General features: G+C 49.2%; 1 protein-coding gene across 8 annotated transcripts in view; it reads left to right on the top strand.

Annotated features, from left to right (window-relative positions):
• Positions 1–19,872, top strand: part of CCDC136 (coiled-coil domain containing 136) — a 29,072-nt gene extending 9,200 nt beyond the window's left edge. For 4 of the 8 annotated variants that reach the window (XM_051961920.1, XM_051961918.1, XM_051961923.1 and 1 more), the window contains 17 exons: positions 781–1,104; positions 3,151–3,295; positions 3,907–4,099; positions 4,405–4,554; positions 4,893–5,075; positions 5,607–5,777; positions 6,051–6,221; positions 6,503–6,673; positions 7,029–7,202; positions 8,975–9,169; positions 9,976–10,185; positions 12,128–12,409; positions 12,593–12,823; positions 13,915–14,187; positions 14,997–15,476; positions 16,692–16,752; positions 19,537–19,872. In XM_051961920.1, coding sequence (XP_051817880.1) covers positions 781–1,104; positions 3,151–3,295; positions 3,907–4,099; positions 4,405–4,554; positions 4,893–5,075; positions 5,607–5,777; positions 6,051–6,221; positions 6,503–6,673; positions 7,029–7,202; positions 8,975–9,169; positions 9,976–10,185; positions 12,128–12,409; positions 12,593–12,823; positions 13,915–14,187; positions 14,997–15,476; positions 16,692–16,752; positions 19,537–19,643 — 3,521 coding nt within the window. In that variant the 3' untranslated portion in view covers positions 19,644–19,872. Of the gene's footprint in view, positions 1–780; positions 1,105–3,150; positions 3,296–3,906; positions 4,100–4,404; positions 4,555–4,892; positions 5,076–5,606; positions 5,778–6,050; positions 6,222–6,502; positions 6,674–7,028; positions 7,203–8,974; positions 9,170–9,975; positions 10,186–12,127; positions 12,410–12,592; positions 12,824–13,914; positions 14,188–14,996; positions 15,477–16,645; positions 16,753–19,536 lie in introns of all 8 variants that reach the window. The other 4 variants (XM_051961919.1, XM_051961922.1, XM_051961924.1 and 1 more) reach the window with 4 other exon arrangements.
• Positions 19,873–19,944: the final 72 nt, after the last annotated feature.

Below are 19,944 nucleotides of genomic sequence, written 5' to 3'. Positions count from 1 at the left end.
CCAAATTTTTCAGTAGTGTACCATATATTCAAAAATCTATGATGTGTGTGCAGCTCGCATTAACTTAAATGTATAATTGCATTCAACCATTCCAAGCCTGCCAGCATGACCCCTGATGTCATTCACAAAGGCAGCTGGTATTGGCTATCTAGCTTATATGTGCTAACTAATTAGGTTTAATAAAACTGGGAGATTAAAAAGATCTCATGTACAATCCATCTTGGGCTCGGACTGGTTGCATCTAGCCTATGAGCCACAAAGACACACCAGTCTTTAGCTACTGCACAAATACAGATCCTTTTGAATCACTATGTTTCTTTGGGTAGGTTTAGCATATTAAATTCCCATTGTCCCCTAGAGCCACCACAACATGTAAATAGAGGCAAGTAACCAGTTATGAACACCCAAACTAACTCCAGGGGAGCATACATCATTGGTTTACTTGGACGCCTGGAAAGAACATAGGGAGAGTAGGAAAAAAGATGAGGTGTTTGTAAAAAATGAAAGACTTGGTTATGTTCTTTAATCATCCTCCACTCCTGGTCCAAGCTCCCATGGCCTGACTAATGAAGCAGGGCTCCCTTCTATTCTTCACTCTTAGTTTCTCGGCTGGTAACCACTAAATACCTTTCTCCTACTGTGGGCAGAGCTACTCCTCTCCAACAGGGCAGAGCTTGGGGCCCCTAGAGTACCCATAAGGGAAAAGAGTTAGTTGTTCTTTGGGGATCCGATACATCTGTGCGCTGATGGTCTGACAGCCCCAATTTCCATCTCTCCTAGGTGAACTAAGGTCCCTGAGAGAAGAGATCTCCATTCTTGAGCAAGAGAAAGAGACTGAACTGAAGGACATAGAACAGGAGCTGCAGATGGCCCAAGACGAGATCCATACGCTGCGACAGGCAGCAGAGGATGCTGCAGTGGAGCATGAGGGTGACATAGCCTCTCTGCAGGAGGACCTGTGCCGCATGCGCTCCCAGCTTTCAGGCATGGAGCGCATGCAGGAGGAGTACGAGTTGGAGATCAATTCTTTGCGGTCTGAGATCCAGTTGAAGGATTCCGATCACTCTGAGAGCATGGTCCTCTCAGATGTTAGCTTGCTGCAAGGTACCAGGGCAATTTTTTGGTTCCCTAAGCCAGGGAGGTAGGGGACAAGCTAAGCAGAGCAAGGCAGTGGGGGCCTCCATTGATGGCTGGGTACAGTACCTTGGGGAAAGTCTTTTGAATTTGGAGCATTGGACTTTGGCTTCTCGGGATAGTTGTTATTTTTGGATAAAATATGAATGATAATGGCAGAATGGAGTAGAAAGATGGGAGATCCAAGGTTTTCTCTGGTCAAGAAATGTTGACAAGATCTACCAGAATAAGACCATGAAGAACAGTAGTTTCTGTCTGGTCATCAGTTGAATCTGACTCTAGATGACCCCATAGACTTTGTCCATGATGTTTTCTTGGCAAAGATATTGGAGAAGTTTGCCATTTCCTTCTCCAGTCTAGTCCCATTTTACAGATGAGAAATTGAGAAAAATAGGAGTAAAGTGGCTTGGCTAGGGTTACACACTAAATGTCTAAGGCCAGATTTAAAGTCAATTCTTCCTGACTCTAGACCCAGCACTCTATCCATTGTATCACCTAGCTGCACCTAAAAACAGTGGTAGAAAGGACAAAAGACTGTGCAATGTGAGCACCATGACACAACTTTGGGAAATTGAAAAATAGAGAAATCTTGCCTGATAGCCAGTCAGCAGTGATGCTAGGCGTGCAGGGCAAAAATCCCAGCCAGGATTACAAACAAGGGCTTGCCTTGCTGAGAAATCATTCCCTGGAGTTATTGTGGCCTTTTGCCTGGCAATTTCTAAACCAAATCCTGGCTTTCGGTCTAGTGCTCCATCTCGTTAGCCTCAACAACTCTTACTACAGAAGAGAGAGGCTTCAAGTACATCTGAAATTAGATGGGAGGACAAAGAGCTTGACCTAGTAGCTTCAGAGATGTCCCCAAATTCAGGGATTCCCTTCCTCCCCAATTCAATAAGTCTCAGTTCTTGTACTGTCTCCAACTGCCTACTGGGACGAAGAGCTTAAGAGACCTTACTTTGTCCTGGGCACAGATTTATTATTGGGACTTTAGGAAGCCACTGTACTATACCCTGTATGCAATGTGGGCTAAAAGACAGGTGGGCAAGCCTTCCTAAGCAGGGAAAAGTCATTACCATCTCTAGACTGGGGAATTATTTTGGGAGAATTTGGACCCAAGGTAAAGGAGAAGTAAACACTGGTGCATTATCATGATTGAATAATCAAGAATGAGGTCAAGTCAAGGTATAAGCAAAGAGTAATATTACAATATTACAAGTAATACTATACTGTCAAAATTGTTAATTGACTAGAAACACAATGAGCATAGTTGTGTATCTATGGTTATAGTCAACAAGAATAACAATAAGACATCTTCAGAAGCTACTATATTGGCTAGTTCCTGAGATTCTATGACCTTGTAGAGGGTTAATCAAAAGTTAGCAGATTCTTTCAAAGGTTTCTGAGAGTCTTATTTCACTTGGGGGACCCTTTTTAATACTTAAGAGTTTCCAAGGGAGCCAACAAATAAACCACAGAGGGGAATCCCATGATCCACACACATCGGGCTAATGGCTGTTGTCTTGATCAGTCTGTTCATGTACAGGTAGATATAAGGTGACAGAGAGATCAAGGGACGGCAGCTCAGCTTCCGTTCAATCTTTGTCACTTTTACAATTTCCCTCTAGCCTTTTCCCATTTGTTATCCCAGAGAACTGTCAAAAGGAAGAGAAGATCTGTTTTCAACATAGACTTATAATAGTAAGATGTTAGAAGAAAGCTTTGAGAGAATCCGCTAACATTGGATTAATCCTCTTGAAGCCATAGAATCTCCAGAACTAGTCAGTATGATGGTTTCTGAAGACGTGTTAGAAGGATGACCAGGGAACAATGGCAGCACTGCCTTCCTTGGGGCTTGTCTTCCAAGGAACTCTGAGCTCTGACTTTGAACCTTCCTTATGGCCCTGGGCATGAGTGAAGCTGGTGAGCTTCTACTAGTCTTTTTTAGAGGAAGGAAAACAGAAGCCAGAGCTCAGTGCTGCTTTTCTTAGAATTCTTTATTATGTTTGCTCTCCACAGAGGAACTGCAACAGTTGCGGGACCGTTGCAACCTCTTGACTGAGGAATACAATGCCCTGCAAATGAGTAACAGCAGCCTGTGTGAACAGCTTGAGGAGATGGAGTCCCAGAGGTATTGCAGTGAGGATCCATTGGAGAAATGCAGGTAGCCTGGCCTCTCTGTAACTCTCTGTGCAGCTGCCCCAGTCTTGTCTTCTAGGGAATGCTAGAAAAAGATGGTAGGTGGTATTATAACTGAGGAAAGTGGGGAATATCTCCCCTCCTTCTAGAGGGTGGGCCAGTTCAGCAGTTCCCTGACAGAATCAGGGAGACAGACATAGGTAGGCCTGAGTCCCTAGCCCCATCCAGGTCGGATCATCCAACGTCCAAAGAGTTCCTACCACCAGGACTGATCTGCAGGATCCAAAGCCCATTCAGGCTCTCCCCAAAGTCTGATTGGATCTGGCTCTGAGGTGTATCCAAAAGTAGCTCAGATGCAGTCTCCATTTTTGTAGGTAGTATAGCGGTGACTTATTCTGTCACCTGAGGTCTTCCAGATATGGCTATAAACCGGTCCCGAGCTAAGCCCCAGGCTTGTCTTAGATCCATCCCAGAACCCACTAGCCTTGGAAGACTGTGGTAGGTGCAGCTCTCTAGGAATCTAGCTTAGTGCTTAGTTGAGGATTTCATCCAAGTAGAGTCTCTTGTTGTCCGGCCTTGGATGGTATTGGCAGACATAACACTGTCCCATTGTGGCTTTGGGGATGTGGGTTACAGAGAAATGAGGATGGCAGAAAGATGGTCAAAGAAGATGATGTCAACGGCTGCATGTCAGACTTCAGGAATGGATATGTTTGTGGATATCCTATACCCCTGTGAGGAGGAAGAAGAAGAGGAGGAGGAAGAATCTGAAAACCTTCGGCAACAGCTTCACGGTGCTGAGGGGCACGTGCAGGAGATGCAAAAAAAGGTGGGCACCATCAAGGAAGCATACTTTCTGCCTCTTCACTTTTCCCCTGTGGTGGCCTAGGGATAAACAGCTCTATTCTGTTCTGTGAACTTTTTCAAAAGCACCCACTCTGTGAAAGGCCAGGGACACAAGGATGAGAAACCACTCAGTCCCTGCTGGGAAAGCACTTAGGGTCTAATTGAATGGGTATGCTATCTACACAGACAACATGGGGGTGTTTGTAACTGAAATCCTTCTCTGCCGCCTTACCTTCCCCAAGCTCTGCTCCCTGTGTTCATAAGCTTTCCCTGCCATCCTCCTTCCAGTGTAAGGACCTGCACATTGAACTACAAGAGTTACAGAAGGTGCATCGGGCCAGTGAGGAAGAGCAGAAGCGCCTGCAGAGGGAGCTGATGAATTGCAAGGATGACATTCATCGGCTGAGAAGTTCCCAGGATGCCCTTATCAAAAGCCAGGTAACTCCTTCTCAGGGGAAGGAAGGAGAGAAGGGTAAAGGAGGTACCTGCTAGAAGTTGCCTCGCCAGGTGAGGGAAGGAGACCTGATGCCAGGCTAGACTTAACTAATCTTTGATCTTAATTCAGAGGTTTAGCCTATGGGGACCAATTTTGGGATCCATGCAATGCTGCATTCTGGAAGCACTAATGATTTCTGAATGCATCAGAGGAGAGAATAAATTGAGACATAAAGGAAGTTCCTCAAGGTATCTGTATCTAAGGAGGAACCAAACAACAGTATGGAAGGCCTTGCCATATCTGGTGGTAACCATACTTGCTCACGTCTTCTTCATCACAGACGGATGAGCTGATGAAAAAACTGGCTGAGCTGCAGAGGAAGTACCAAGAGAGCCAGTCAGAGCAGGCAAGTCTCATAAAGGCACGGAACCAACTTCAGGGAGAGCTTCTTGCAAGTAAAGAAGAGCAACGTAAGCTCATGGTTAAGAGGGGATCCCTTGCAGAAAGCAACAAAAATGAGAAGGTAATGGCAGCAGTGAGAAATGAAGGAAGAGGTTGATATATGCTGTGTTGAGGCTTTGGGGGAGACAGAAAATAGAAGAAGAGTTAGGATCAGTGAGAGGGCTTTTGCATGACCTGTGGGTAAAGGACAGGTAGGACATTTCCCCAGAAGGAGGGCAGGATCTATGTAGTACTGCCTGGATCACTGAAGACCTACAGCTTCATCTAGGTAGCTGCATCAGAGAAGATGTGGAGCCAATTAAGTAAAGGGGAAAGAAAGGAAAGAAAGAAAAGAAAAGGAGAGGAAAGGGTAAGAAAAAAAAAGGACAAGAAGAGAGGAGAAAGGAGGATGAGGAAAAGAGGAAAGGGGAGAGGAGAGGACTTCAGAGGGGAGGAAAGGACAGAGGAAAGAGGAAAAGAAGAGGAGAAGAGAGAGGAGGTGAGGAGAGGAAAGGTCTCCAGGCTGTCAGTATCTGAATGAGCTAGGCAAAGAGGTGAACAGATAAGGCTCTCCAAAGCTAACTGCACTGCCCAAAGTTCTTTTCCACCATAGGAGCTGAAGGCCAAGCTTGAAGATTTGCAGAATCGGTACTGCAAAAGCCAGGAGGAAAACTGCCGGCTTTTGGATGCCCAGGAAAAGTTACAGGAGGACCTGGAATTTTGTGGAATGGAGGTAGAACGCCTCAAAAGTGTGGATGCCGCCAACCAGGAGGCTTTTAAGAAGGTAAAAGCAATCTGAGGTGAGGGAGAGCATGGCAAGAGAGAGTCTTCTCTTTGGGGGTTTGTGGGAGATGGGAGGAGCAAGAGCCCCTTGCAGTAATGAGCAAAAGGAGGAGAGATTGGGAGAGATTGGTGATTTAGGGCTGTTTGCAACCTCATGCTTCCCTCAACTTTGCATCTGAGCAACTTTTCAGTGCCCAAGTGAGCTAGGCAGAGAGGTAAACAGGTAAGGTTCTCTAAGGCTAGCTGCATTGCCCAAAGTCCTTCTCCACTACAGGAACTGAAGTGTAAAGCTGAAGAATTTCAGAATCGATACTGCAAAAGCCAGGAGGAAAACTGTCGACTCTTGGATGCACAAGAGAAATTACAGGAGGATCTGGAATTTTGTGGAATGGAGGTAGAACGCCTCAAAGCTGCAGAGGCCGCCAACCAGGAGGCTTTTAAGAAGGTAAAAGCAATCTGAGGTGAGGGAGAGCATGGCAAGAGAGAGTCTTCTCTTTGGGGTTCTGTGGGAGATGGGGGGAGCAAGAGCCCCTTGGAATAATGAGCAAAAGGAGAAGAAATTAGGAGAGATTGGAGATTCAGGGCTGTTTGCAGCCCCAGACTTCCCTCAACTTTGCATCTAAGCAACTTGCACACTTTTTAGTGTCCAAATGAACTAGGCAGAGAGGTAAACAGGTAAGGCTCTCCAAGGCTAACTGCACTGCCCAAAGTCCTCCTCCACTATAGGAGCTGAAATGTAAGGTTGACGAATTGCAGAATCGGTACTGCAAAAGCCAGGAGGAAAACTGTCGACTCTTGGATGCACAAGAGAAATTACAGGAGGATCTGGAGTTTTGTGGAATGGAGGTAGAACGCCTCAAAGCTGCAGAGGCCGCCAATCGGGAGGTTCTTAAAAAGGTAAAGGCAATCTTAGGTGAGAGAGAGCATGGCAAGAGAGAATCTTTGGAGTTCTGTGGGAGATGAGGGGAGCAAGAGCCCCTTGGAATAATGAACAAAAGGAGAAGAGATTGGGAGAGATTGGAGATTCAGGGCTGTTTGAAGCCCCATGCTTCCTTCAACTTTGCATCTAAGCAGCTTGCAGACTTTTCATGCATTAGGGCATGTTGGGAATTGATCTACTCTTGGTAGCCCCATAGAACAAAAGATGAGGCTGAACAGGTCCGGGAATCTCCTTTTGATCATAGAGGAAAAAGGCTGAGAATATGGTGAAAGGATGCTAGGATGATTTCAGTGATTGCCTCCTATATCATAGAACAAAGACTTGGAGGCCAGGATTCAAGACCTGGAGATTCTGTATCAGGACAGTAAGGAGAAGCAGGCCCACCATCTCCAAGTGCAGCAGGAGCTGCAGGAAGCTCTTGACTTCTGCCATCAGGATTTGGAGATGCTCCGGAATGCGCAGAACCAGGATAACAAGCCAAACAAGGTAAATGTCCACAAAAGAAGTAGGGAGGTTCTCTCAGGGGATGCAAAGCTCAGGGCATCCCCTCCTGTGGAATGAGAAGCTGCCCAGAGATACACAGCTAGGAAGAGAAGCCTGAGAGCCTGCTGAAACTGCCCTGCCTGGCGGGGGACTAGCCTAGGTCCCCCAGTCTAAAATCTGGAAAATGTGGACAACCATAAGGAAAATAATATGCTCTTTATCTAGCACCTTTTACATAGGTCATTTCATTTATCCTCACAACAACCAAAGAGAGGTGCTCTTAGCCTTCTTTAAAGATAAGGAAAATCAGGCAGGCAAACATTAGGGGACTTGACCAGGATCACACAGCTAGTAAGTATCAGAGGCTTCTGAACTCGTCTTCCTATCTCCAAGTTATCCCTCAGTCCACTAGCTGCTGAAGCAGAAATTTAGAAAGGCCTTGATGGTAGTTAGCCTATCTGGTGCTTTATGGGTTGCAAGGCACAACCCTGGAAGGTAGTTGCTATCATTATTCTCACTTTTCAGATGTGAAAACTGAGGCAGAGGTGAAAGGACTTGCCCGGGGTCATGGCTAGTAGGTGTCTGAGGCAGGATTAGAATTCAGATCTTCCTGACTCTATTTGCTGTGCTCTCTTGTTGCTGGGGTTCTCACAAAACAATAGATGGTGGAATTATTGCCACCATCTTTTAATCCAAGGAGAAGCACAGACACAGATCTTCTGTGCACACCTCATTATCACAGTAGACAGGTGCATACTGTGGAGAGAAAAGGAGGTAGGTTCCTTCCAAGGCCCTGTATCTGGTGACTAAAGCACTAGCAGGGGAGCGGAACATCTGGGTTCTATTCCTGGGCCTTGCAGAAACTTTGGATACCTCTGGGCTTGCTCGCCTCCTTCTCTGCCCTTCTCTTTGGCCCCCTTCAGACTGAGCCTCTCACCTCACCTCTTTGCAGGGATGGAAGCAGAATCAATGGCTTTTGCTTTTTCCTCCTCATTATTAAGGTACCCAGACATTGGTAATTATCTTAATGGGGGCTGATATAGATGGAGAGATCTGAAAGCCTGGGGGAGAAAGAGGTAAGATGCTCATGAAGGAGGGCTGCTGGCTGCTCCCATGTGAGGGCACACTGGTGCCCCTGGCTGTTCTCTGGGTGTCTGTTCTCTCCCGATGTCTGCCTGAGGGAGCCCCTGTCTGCAGCCCCAGCCCCACCTCAGCCCTCTCCCTGCTCTAGGATCAGGGTTACTCAGGTATTTAGAGGATGGCCAGGCCAGAAGTCCTCCGGAATCAGAGGGTTCGTGTACCAGGGGAAAGGGACAAAAAAAGAAGGATCACTTTACCTCTCCTCCTCCTCCAGCCACATAGAAAATAGACCTTGTTCAGAGCAGCTTGTTGGTGGGACGGGTGGAGCGCTTTGGGGGCCAAGTACAAATATAACCTTCAGATACCTACTATTTGTGTGACCCTGGCCAGGTCTGTCTGCCTCAGTTTCCTCGTCTGTAAAAGTGGGATTGTAGCTTCACTGACCCTCACATGGTGTGGGGATTATAGGAGTTGATATGTAGAAAGCACTATGTGTTAGCTGCTATTACTATGACCTGATCATGAAAACAATTTTTAGAAGATGCTGTATCCCAAAATCTAATGGCTGAGTGGAGGTCAGATTCAAAAGGAAGAAGGGGCACAAGAGGGAGGGTGTGCTGAGCTCAGGGCAGGGAGAAGAGTAGTGGGCTTTCCCAAGATGACCAGATACAGATTCCACCTTCCCTCCTCCACAGTGCGAGGACCTGGTGGCTAAGCTGAAAGAATTGCAGGAACTGTACAACTCCAGCCAGAAAGAACTGGCCCAACTGCAGTTTGAGCAAGCCGAGCTCCTGGAGAATCAGAGGAGGCTGCAGGAGGAGCAGGGCCAGCTGCAGGAGGAGCTACACAGGCTCACCTTCCCTGTGCCCAAGCCCAACCTCCTCCAGAAGGTAATGGTATTAGAGGGAGGAGGGAGAAAAGAGCAGAGGGGCTTATGGGGAGGAGGAGAGCAGAGGGGGCTCATAGAGGGAAGACTAGAGGGAGGTTCATGGGGGAGGAAAGGGGGAGGAGAGCAGAGAGGGGCTCATAGAGAGGGGAAAAGCAGAGGGGGCTAATGGGGAGAGGAGAGCAGAGGGGGATCATGCTTTCATCAAGTTCCTTCCAAGGCCCTGTTTCTGGTGACTAAAGCACTGGCAGGGGATCGGAACATTGGGTTCTATTCCTGGGCCTTGCTTCTACCTCTGGGCTTGCTCTTTCCCTCTGCTTTTCCCTCTTGGGAAAGCAGAAGGGGTATGGAGGGAAACAGGTGGTTCACAGGGAGGAGAGCAGAAAGGGCTTATAGAGGGAAGGATAGAGGGGGGATTCATGGGAGGAGTAGAAGGGGCTTATGGGGAGGGGGAGAATAGAGGGGGCTCATGACTTTAGATACGCTCTGACTTTTCTTGTACCTGAAAGGAGAAATTGAAAGGGTGGCAGCTGGATTTCTTTCTTGTCCACCCTTCCCTCAAGTGGTTATTAAGAACAAGATTTGAGCTACTTAATGGACAAAATGCTAACTACAGCCTTTTTTAATGTGGCCCCTGACTGGTGTAGTTCAATCTCTTTGTCATCTATCTTGAGTAGCAGATCACCAAATAGATCACCCTTCCATTAGGCCAGGCCAGTCAGGGAAGGCCCTTGGGAGGGAGGGATCAGGCAAAGGAGTGGGCAAGGCACAACACTCCTTGGTAACCACCCTTCCACCTCATCCCCATAGAGTCAAGAGTTGTTGGACAAGTTGGGTGAATTGGAAGAACTACAGACCAGCTATCAAACCCGGCAAGAAGAGCAAAAAAAACTGGTGGAGAGTCAGGAACAGCTGTTAAAGGAGCAAGTCGAGGTGCAGGAAGAGCTTCGACATTTAAGGGAGAGCCAGACAGGGTTTCCCATCCAAGAAAAGTCATCATCTGGAGATAAAAGTAGCAAAGTAAGTGCAGCCAGGGCTGCTTGGGGACAGGACCACTGGGGCCTTCCTAAAGGGAAGCAGAGACCACTACTGCTGGAGGCAGAAGGATGGCATCACCCCAAGTCTGCCATCCAGCTGTAGGTGCTGCTCTGGAGGCTTGGATGAAGAAGGGCCTAGAAGCCCAGCCCAGGGCCAGTGCAAGCAACAAATGGGCACCCAGCACAGTGCCACACTGCCAGCCTCTCTCCTTCCAACCACTTTTTTACCCCTATTTCCTCATTTGTAAAACAAGGTTTTGTGGTTATTTGGTTCTTTGGGGTATGTTCAATTCTGTGGGATCCCACTTGGGGTTTTCTGGTACAGATACTGGAGAGGTTTGATAGATGAGAAAACCAAGGCAGACAGGGTTAAGTTACTGTTGACTCTACAACTCCATGATTTTAGCATTTAAAATGTGGCATTTAGTTGCCATTTGAGTTCCTTTTCACCAAAGTTAATAGAGCCACTTATTTTTAGTTGACAGTCCAATTTTCTATAGATCCCATTTAAAAAAAAATCCACAACATTTCAATGACCACAACAAACTGTTCATTAACAAATTACATTTAGGGAACACATCCCAGTGTGTCAAGTTCTTAGAACTCATACTGTTGGTGCTGGGATTTGGATGGGCTAGGAACCATTCCGGATGGACCCGGGAGAGCTAACACTGGGTGTCCAGAAAGAGCAAAGGGTTAGTGGGTCTTGAGTTCAGCAACAGGTGAGGACCAGGAGGTCAGCCATTAGAGAAGAAGCATGGGAATCCTGGAGGTTTCTCTGGGAAACCCAAATTTGGGGTCTTAGCAGAGTTGGGGAGGATTTTATAGAGACAGGACATTTCTTTTTTTTTTAATTTTATTTTATTTAATAATAACTTTGTATTGACAGAATCCATGCCACGATAATTTTTTTTTACAACTTTATCCCTTGTACTCGCTTATGTTTCGTTTTTTCCCCTCCCTCCCTCCACCCCCCCCAAGATGGCAAGCAGTCCTATATATGTTAAATATGTTGCAGTATATCCTAGATACAATACATATTTGCAGAACCGAACAGTTCTCCCGCTGCACAGGGAGAATTGGATTCAGAAGGTAAAAATAACTCGGGAAGAAAATAAAAAATGCAAATAGTTCACATTTATTTCCCAGTGTTCCTTCTTTGGCTGTAGCTGTTTCTATCCATCATTTATCCATTGAAACTCAGTTAGGTCTCTTTGTCATAGAAATCCACTTCCATCAGAATACATCCTCATACGATATCGTTGTCGAAGTGTATAATGATCTCCTGGTTCTGTTCATCTCACTTAGCATCAGTCCATGTAGGTCTCTCCAAGCCTCTCTGTATTCATCCTGCTGGTCATTCCTTACAGAGCAATAATATTCCATAACGTTCATATACCACAATTTACCCAGCCATTCTCCAATTGATGGGCATCCATTCATTTTCCAGTTTCTAGCCACTACAAACAGGGCTGCCACAAACATTTTGGCACATACAGGTCCCTTTGAGACAGGACATTTCTAAGAAAAGAGGCAGAGTATGAAAAGCTCAGAGGCTGGCGCAGTTAAGTAGAAGCATTGGTCTCGGTAGACAGGATGGAGCAGAATCAAGGAGATCCTACAGAAACTACTGGAAATGCAGGCCAGGAGCTAGAGAATGGGAGTGCAGGGCCCCATGCACCCCGGAACCCTGTTCGGGGAACAGATCTCACACTTAGCAAAGCTGAGTGACTCCAAGCCCTGTCTGAGGAACAGTCCCTAAATCCATTAGGTGAGCAGGAAAGAGCTAAAGCCAGGCCTAGAGCCCTGGTGACCCTCCTGCCACTGCCGATGCATGACCCTGCACCCCTGCAGAGCGGCCTATGAGACCAATGGGGGGGCTGCATTTCCTAAGGCCATGGCACCCTCTGCCTCTCCCTCTGCAGCCAAGTGAACTATCCATCAAGATCCAGGAGCTGCACGTGCTGTACCAGACCAGCAACGTGGAACAGGAGCAGCTGCAGCAGGAGCAAGGCAGGCTGCTGGAGGAGCGCAAGAGGCTGCAGCACGACCTGCAGCTCTGCCAGGAGGAGATGCAGCTGCTGCAATCTCTGACTCCACGGCTGAGCTTCGACAACAGGACCGGTTTTGGAAGGAGTTATATCAGCAGCAGCAGCAGCAGCTATAGCAGCGAGGACTACTGCAATGACAGCGAGGACTCGGAGGTAGTGGTTGGGGAGCCGGGGTGCTTGGGGTCCCTGGGAGGGTACATAACTGTGTCTGAGAAGTTCTCCTCCCACCCAGCCCACCAGCCTGGGTGCCGGGGCCCCCGCCCAACCCCGCTGCCCCCGCCAGCAGGTATCTGCCCCTGGCAGTGCCCAGAAGTTCATGACAATTCTGTCCCTCAACAGGTCCAGGAGGTAGTTGCTTGTGTGATGAACAGGCTGCAGGCAGTAAAGTCCATGTACTTGATCAGCCAAGGTGAGCACAGCCAATTGCAGCTAGATATGATGCAGTTACTGAGGAGGCTAAGCTGTCTCCAGGAGGAGCTCGAACTCTGCCAGGAGGAGCTCAGGGAGTGCGAAGAGAGCAAGAAAATGGAAGAGCCCCCTCCCGTCGTCCTGCCCCAGAACAGTCCGGAGGTAAGTGCAGTGGGGCCTTGTGAGGGTCGCTGCCTCCGGAGGAGGCTCTTGGGGACGCTGCCCGGGGGCCGCAGGGGCCCAGCTGGCCTGCTCCTGGTCCTCGCTCTCCCTTTAGAGCCATTGGTCACAATCTGATCAGGCACTCACAAGACAAGGAGAGTGCAGACTGATCGACATGAGTCCCTGCAAAAGGAGGGAGGAATCCTGGGGAAGACAAGGCAGAGGCTGAAGTGCAGAACAGAAGCTCTCTGCTATCTTCCTCTACCTGTCTCCCCATACTGTGTCCTGTGGGATCTTCCTTCAGGTCTCAGGAGCCAGAAGTGGACAATACAATTGTTCCTCAGGAGATTTTCAATTAACAAAAAATGTGATTAGCCTGCAATGGTTAGAGGGTTAGACTGGGAGTCAGGAAGAAGACCTGAGTTCCAATCCTGACTCAGACATTTAACCTCTCTTGGCCTTTATTTCCTCACCTGACAAATAGGGATGATAATAATAGAACCAATTTCACAGGGATTTTGTGAGGCCCAGAGGAGATGCCATGTAAAGTGCTTTTCAAATAAAAGTGCTATATAAGAGCTAGCTAGTGTTTTGTTGTTGTTTAGTCCCATCTGATTCTAAATAATTCCATTTGGGGTTTTCTTGGCCAAGGTCCTAGAGTGCTTTGCCATTTCCTTCTTCAGCTCATTTTACAGGTGAGGAAACTGAGGCAAATTGAGGCAAGCAGGGTTAAGGAACTTACCCACACCATATGGTTAGTGAGACCAGATTTGAATTCAGCTTTTCCTGACCCAGGCCCAATGCTGTATCTACTGCACCACCACCCAGCTCTCCCTAGCTACTACTATATAATTAAAAACAATAATTTTTAAAAATGGCTCACTGAATCTATATCATTGAGTCAATAGCTATTTTAAGGCCAAGCAAGAGACATCTTTTCTGTTCCTTCTACCATTTTCTCTCTCATGTGTCCTTCTTTGAGACACACATATTGCAGTGTGGTCTCTCCTGTGGTGGTGTCAGGCTGGGGGCAGTGCCCAGAGGCCAGGTTCCTTTTTGTCTGACTGACCCCACTTCCCCTAAATCTACAGTACAAAGAGCTCCAGGCCAAGCTCCGAGAGCTGCAGCTGCAGTACCAAGCTAGCATTGATGAGCAGAGCCGGCTTCTGGCCGTGCAAGAACAACTGGAATGTCAGCTGCAATACTGCCAGGAGGAGCTTTGGCAGCTCAAGGCTGAGAAGGTGTGCCCCCCGGCGCCGAAGGAGACCGTGGACTGGTGTGACAGCAGCGCCAGTGATATCAGCAAAGTGATGGAGAGGACGGGCCTCAAAAGCGGCAAGGCGTTCTGCGTGACTGGCAGCCAGGTGAGCACCAAAGGAGCAGCCAGGTAAGTGGCTCCTGCCAGGGAGCTCCCGAGGCTTGGGGGGCTTAGGGCAGCGCCTTCGGTCTAACTTCATGGTTGGGCTTCTTCACCTTGGGGCACTCATGGACCTTTCTCAGAATTTCAGCATTTTAAAAATAAAGCATGAAATAAAATGCACAGAATTTTAAACTTAATCAAATAGATTCAAGTCTAGTTATCAAAATATCATTCTTAAAAAGAAGTTCACAGACCTCAGATAAAGAATCCCTGCTTCCTGGCCAACGATGGACAGATTGGCAGGAGAGAGCTGTGTAAAAGCCCTTCCAGCTTCTGTCTGGAGGGGCTACGGATGCTACACTCTATGGTTTGGTCTCCAAGGGCCCAGCCACACGTTCTGGAACCTGGGGTATCTACTCTTGAGGAAACAAATATAGCGATATGAAGAGTCAGGGAAGCTTTTCTTTCAAATGATTGAACCAACTGAGGAGAGAGGGTTGGCTGAAATGGAAATTCAATTGGAAGAAATGGGGTTTTGTTAGGGGAAGTGTTAAAAGGGAGACTGGGGTGCCTCGTGGCTGGTAGCTGCTGGGGAAGAAGGGCGGGAGGGCAGACGATGTCAATCCTAACTAGCTGTGTTTAGAAGCTTTTGACTTTTTTCAATAAGTAGACTCCACGAAGGCTGACCATGAACGTTATCCTGCAGTGCTTTGTCAGTGGACACGTGGTCCAGTACTCTCACAAAACATGGTTTTCTTGAGAAGCCCTCCCAGCAACCCTGTGCTCACTCACCTTCCTCCTCTCTCTCCACAGAGTCAGGAGCTAGAGGTGGTTCTGTACTATAAGGCCAGCTCGTGTGAACTGGGAAAGGAGGAGGAGCCTGAGGAGCTGTGTGAGACCCTGGAGGATGAAGAGCTGCTCTTCCAGGAGATGACGGAGGAAGATGAGCCAGAGGAAGGGCCAGAGGAAGAGCCAGATCCTGAGCCTGAGCCCGAGCCCGAGCCCGAGCCCGAGCCTGAGCCCGAGCCCGAGCCCGAGTCCGAGTCTGAGTCTGAGTCCGAGTCCGAGTCTGAGACAGAACCCGTGGCCAACTGTATAATAGTGCCCGTGGTAAAGCACGTAGAATTCCAAGACCGACTGGACGATGGGCCAGATGACCTGTGGGGACAGGTAGGCTGCTTTGAGGATGAATCACTAGAGCAGATGAATGTGCAGGACGCCAGACAGGAGGAAGAAGTCACCAAGTCAGAGCCCAAGGACCCCACCACCATCAAGATCCCTGAGAGCAAAAAGGTAACTGCAGCCTGGGCTGGGGGCAGAGGACCCGGGGCAGGGCACCTCAGCACACAGTGGGGAACCCGGCACAGGGGTGTGGGCAAGAAGAAATGGCGCAAGGAGCTGTCCGTAAGCCTGAGAGAAGGCTGGGCAGGCACGTGGGAGAGAAGCGGACTTGCCCTCCAGCCGGGCAGAGCCTTAGTAAACTTCCTAAGGAGCAATCCCCAAAGCGCCACTGACCCTGGGAAACCAAAGCCAGGGCCTGTGGCGCCATCCCGCCTTCCCTCGGGGCCCACAGGTGAGCAGTGACACCGCCTCCTCCTGAGCAGTAAGGAGACAGGGAGGCCCGCAGCTTCCTGGCCTCCCCCGTCGGGGCCAAGCCAGACCTCAGCCAGCCTCTCGGGAGGACCCAGAACTAACCCCTCGTGGCCCCTCTGGGGTGACTGCGGGCCTTCTAGACTAGAATTATTCTTGACCCAATCCAGGGCCTCAGGAACTCTTGGTTTTTCCCTCTCCTCCCTCCTGCTTCTTTTCTCCTCTAGCAGTATCTGTTTTTAAACTGGGGCTAGGGGAGGGGAGGACTGGTAGAAGAAAACTCTTATCCTGTAAAGCCTTCTGGAAAAAAAAATGTGGGCATCCCTTAGAGGGATGAGCCATTGTCCTTGAGCTAGGCCGGAGAGCTGGAGTGGCGCAGGCGTGTGGCTCCGGGGTCTGGCAAGGGCAGGGTTCCGGCTCTGCAGCCAGAGGGAAGGGAAGAAGGGGAGCCTTGGAGAGAGGCCGGGCAGGGGGCGGTGGGCAGGTGGGGGGGCGCCCTGGCAGGCGAGGCCTCTCCAGGCCCCTTCCCCTCCAAGGGGTGCCAAGAGCTCAGCCGGGCCGTTGGCCTGGAAAACAAAGCAGGGCCACGTGCCGAGCCCCGACGGCGCCTCCTCTCCTGGCTGGGGGCTGGGGCCTCGGCTCAGCCTCTGTAGCTTCGCTCCTGCTTCCAGCCACAGGCGGGGAGAGCCAAGGGCCCCCCGACAGAAGTGCTGCTCACCTGCTCTTTAACCTAGTGATTTCTTTCCCTCCTCTCTCCCCTCTGTTCTGCCATCTTCACTCTCTGTTGGCTTCATGTGTTTGCGTGTCTCTTGCCTTCCTCTCACCCCCTTCATATGTCCCCTGTGCTTCTGTTGTCACCTGACATGTTGCAGCCACCCCCTGACCCCGACCCCCCCCTCTTTTCCCTGCCTCGCGTAGGCCTGGTGGTCATATCGGCTCTGCTCTGGTGCTGGTGGGCTGAGACCTCATCCTAACACAGGTACTCGTATTGCTTCCTCAGCATCTGGGTGCCAGAGGGGAGGTGCAGGCGGTCCTGATGGCTCCCTCCTCCTCCTCCTCCTCCTGCTCCCTCCTCCTCCTCCTCCTGCTCCTGCTCCTGCTCCTCCTCCCTCCCTCTCAGCTTTTTCTGCCTGCTCCACATTACCCCTTCCTTCCGCGTGGTGCCTAAGACAGAGCGTTAACACCGGGGCTCTAGTCCTGGCTGCTCCTTGAACTGCCGGCAAAGATTCTGTCCGTCTTCGAGCCTCCTTCTCTAAAACCCCAAGAGGAATGGATGCGTACTCTCAACAGAGAGCTTGTGGTCCTCCCGTGGAAAAGCTTCTGCTAAGCCCAATACGGTTGCTGCTTTTGTTTAACCATCTTTTCCTAGCACCATTGAACCCAGAGCTGCCCACTGAGTTCTCTCTGAAGCTGCGCCTGGGTCTGCAAGAATAACCTGGACCCTGGTCAGTCCTGTAGCAGACTCCCCACCACTGCCACTGCCGCCACAGAGACTAAGTATGCACAGGCCTCTCAGCTCCTCCACAGGGGGCTCACAAGCTGGCGCCCCGGTCGCCCCGCCCCCCGCCCCACTCACCGGCCAGAGCCGACGTCTCCCTAGGGATCCAGGCCAGGCAGAAATGTGCTGGGCTCCTCCCACCTGGACCTGGCCCTCGTAACAGGGACTCTCAGCAGGATGCACACCTGGGGGAAGGTGGCCACGGAGAGAAGCCAGTGTCTCCCGAGACAACTGGTCCTCAGGACCTCGAATCCATCTTTCTCCTGGCCACTTTTCACCTCTGTAAAATAATGAGGAAAGCCTCTCTTTCTATTTTTACATCTCACAAAATCAAGGTCAGGCAAGGGACCGAGCAGAACCTAAAGCAACTGGCAACATTCTTCACCATATGTGAACGTTTTCTTCTCCATCCTTATTCTGACTCTCTTCCTTTCCTCTTGTCTCCCACCCTCACCCTACCTTTTTTGCTTCCTCCCCGTCTTTGCTTTAGGTCTGCCAGTGACAACTAAAGGCATTGCTTACCTCCATTAGTGCCATTCAGAACTTGAGTTTGCTGACTCTGTTCTAAAGTTTCCTCTTTTTCCCGGTCTTCTCCTGGATCCTGACCTAGATTTTTAAAGCCCCAAGAAGGGAACCCAAGATTTTTAGCTCCCATCCATTTAAACTATTTAGCAGCCTCAGACTCATTTGATCTAGAATTTGAGAAGGAATCGGTGACTGCTGGGCTAGCTGAGGCTGAATAGAAGCAGGGGAAGGGGGAGAAGTATTAGACTACTGAAGAGAAAATCTGAATTCTAATCCTGGTGAGGCCATTTATTAGTGTGTGACCTTGGGCAGATCATTTAGCACTTAGAGTCATCATCTATAAGGGAAGGATAATAATATGCCTTATCTACTTCAGGATCAAATAAGGTAATGTATGTGAGTGCCTTGTCAACTGGAAAGCACCATGCAATGTTCTCTAGTATTAGGAAAGGATAAAATTCAGCTCCTATCTCCCATGGCTACCTTGGATCACCTTTGGAGAGCAGCTCTTTGGCTGCTCCTCAAATTTTCAGGGGATCACTACAGTCATCATAATATTAATGACTTTGATAGGTCCAGGATCTCATCAATCTGGGGACTCGATTCAGCAATTCAGATCGAACTCATCCATCTCATCTCCGAGATCCTTACCCATGATCTCCCATTAATCTTGCACGGGGTGTCCAATTAGCTCATTGGGGGCCCTCCTGCAGATCACAGGCTCTAGTGGGGCTCATGGGCCATCCAGCTAACCCTTGGGCAGGCTCTTTGGTGAGCATGCCTTCCTCCTGGATCAGATGCCCCTGAGGGCATCCGCTGTGCTACTGATGCAGAAGCCATCCATGGTTTTGATTTTTAAGAGAGACTGGCATTCCACAGCTCCAAGCCACACCTGATCCCCAAAGAGAACTGATCTTAATGATGATCAGACTGAAGAGTCTGGAAGAACTGGGGTCAGGGGTGGCCTGCCTCTCATACATGCCATCTGAGTGATCCTGGACCAACCACTCAGGCCCCCTCGGCTTCAGACATGTAACACTTCCTAGCTGTGTGATCCTGGGCAAGTCACTTCCAATTGCCTCAGAAAAAAAAATTGATACTTAGTAATCTACTTTATGGGGTTTCCAAAATGATTTACATACATTATCTCATTTGATTCTCATGAAGAACCAAGGAAGTAGATACCCTGGAGGGTGGTATTCAAATTTTACAGATGAGACAGTCGAGGCTTAGCCAGGTCATAACATGTCTGTGGTCATGCAGCTAGCAAACAGATGGGATTCAAAGCTGAGCTGTCATTGCACCAGCCTACTGCTTTGGGGACGCACAGGAAAGATGTAGCTTCTTCTAGGTGTCCTCTTTTGTCCTGCTCCCCCCCATCCATCGCCATGACAACTGAGAGTCACGTGCGGACTTGCCCGTCCAAACCTTCACGGTGACTTTACATTATCTTCTTCATTGGACTGAGGGGAAAAGTGAAAAAAGGGAAGTGAATAAAGAGAAATGGGTCGGAGGCAGATGTGGACATGGAGCCTGTTGGTGTCCAGGCTAGGTGACCACTTATTCAGTGAGGAGCTAGAAGGCAGGAACAGCTGATCCCCAGTTATGGCGAGGTCCCTCTCTAGCTCTAGTAGGGTCTGTCTGCAGCAAGGGTGGCAAGCTATTAAGAAAGGATTTGTCTGGCCTGGCAAGGAAAGGGTCCTGGAGGCTAGTGCTCATTGTTGTTTTTGGTCCCAACAGAACTTGTTTGGAATGTGGAAACCGTTGGTGTTCCTAGCCATTGCAGCGGTGGCTCTCTACGTGTTACCAAACATGCGCCAGCAAGAAACAGAGTTCTGCCTCACTGAGTAAGAGGTCAAAGCCATCTGGTATGGCGGACCTATAGTTCCCATCATCCCCCAGCAGGACAGACCGGCCAGAACGACATTCCCATCCATCGACCCCATCTCCTGTTGGTCCCATACTTGCAGTCTTAGTCTCCCCAGCTCAGAAAGGCCTATGGGGAGTTCCTGTCACCATTCTTCTGCTTCCCACAAGAACCTGGGCTCCTTGTAACTAAATATCAGCTCAATGACATGAGTTTGTGATTCTTTATTTGTTTACTCTACCTCACAGACAGCCAAGCCAGTTCACCTTTGATTTCCTATC

The sequence above is a fragment of the Antechinus flavipes genome, chromosome 5 (genome assembly GCF_016432865.1).
Source record: "Antechinus flavipes isolate AdamAnt ecotype Samford, QLD, Australia chromosome 5, AdamAnt_v2, whole genome shotgun sequence".
NCBI lineage: Eukaryota > Metazoa > Chordata > Mammalia > Dasyuromorphia > Dasyuridae > Antechinus > Antechinus flavipes.
Note: the sequence above shows the minus strand (reverse complement) of the source record. Positions and strands in the feature narration are given on the sequence as shown.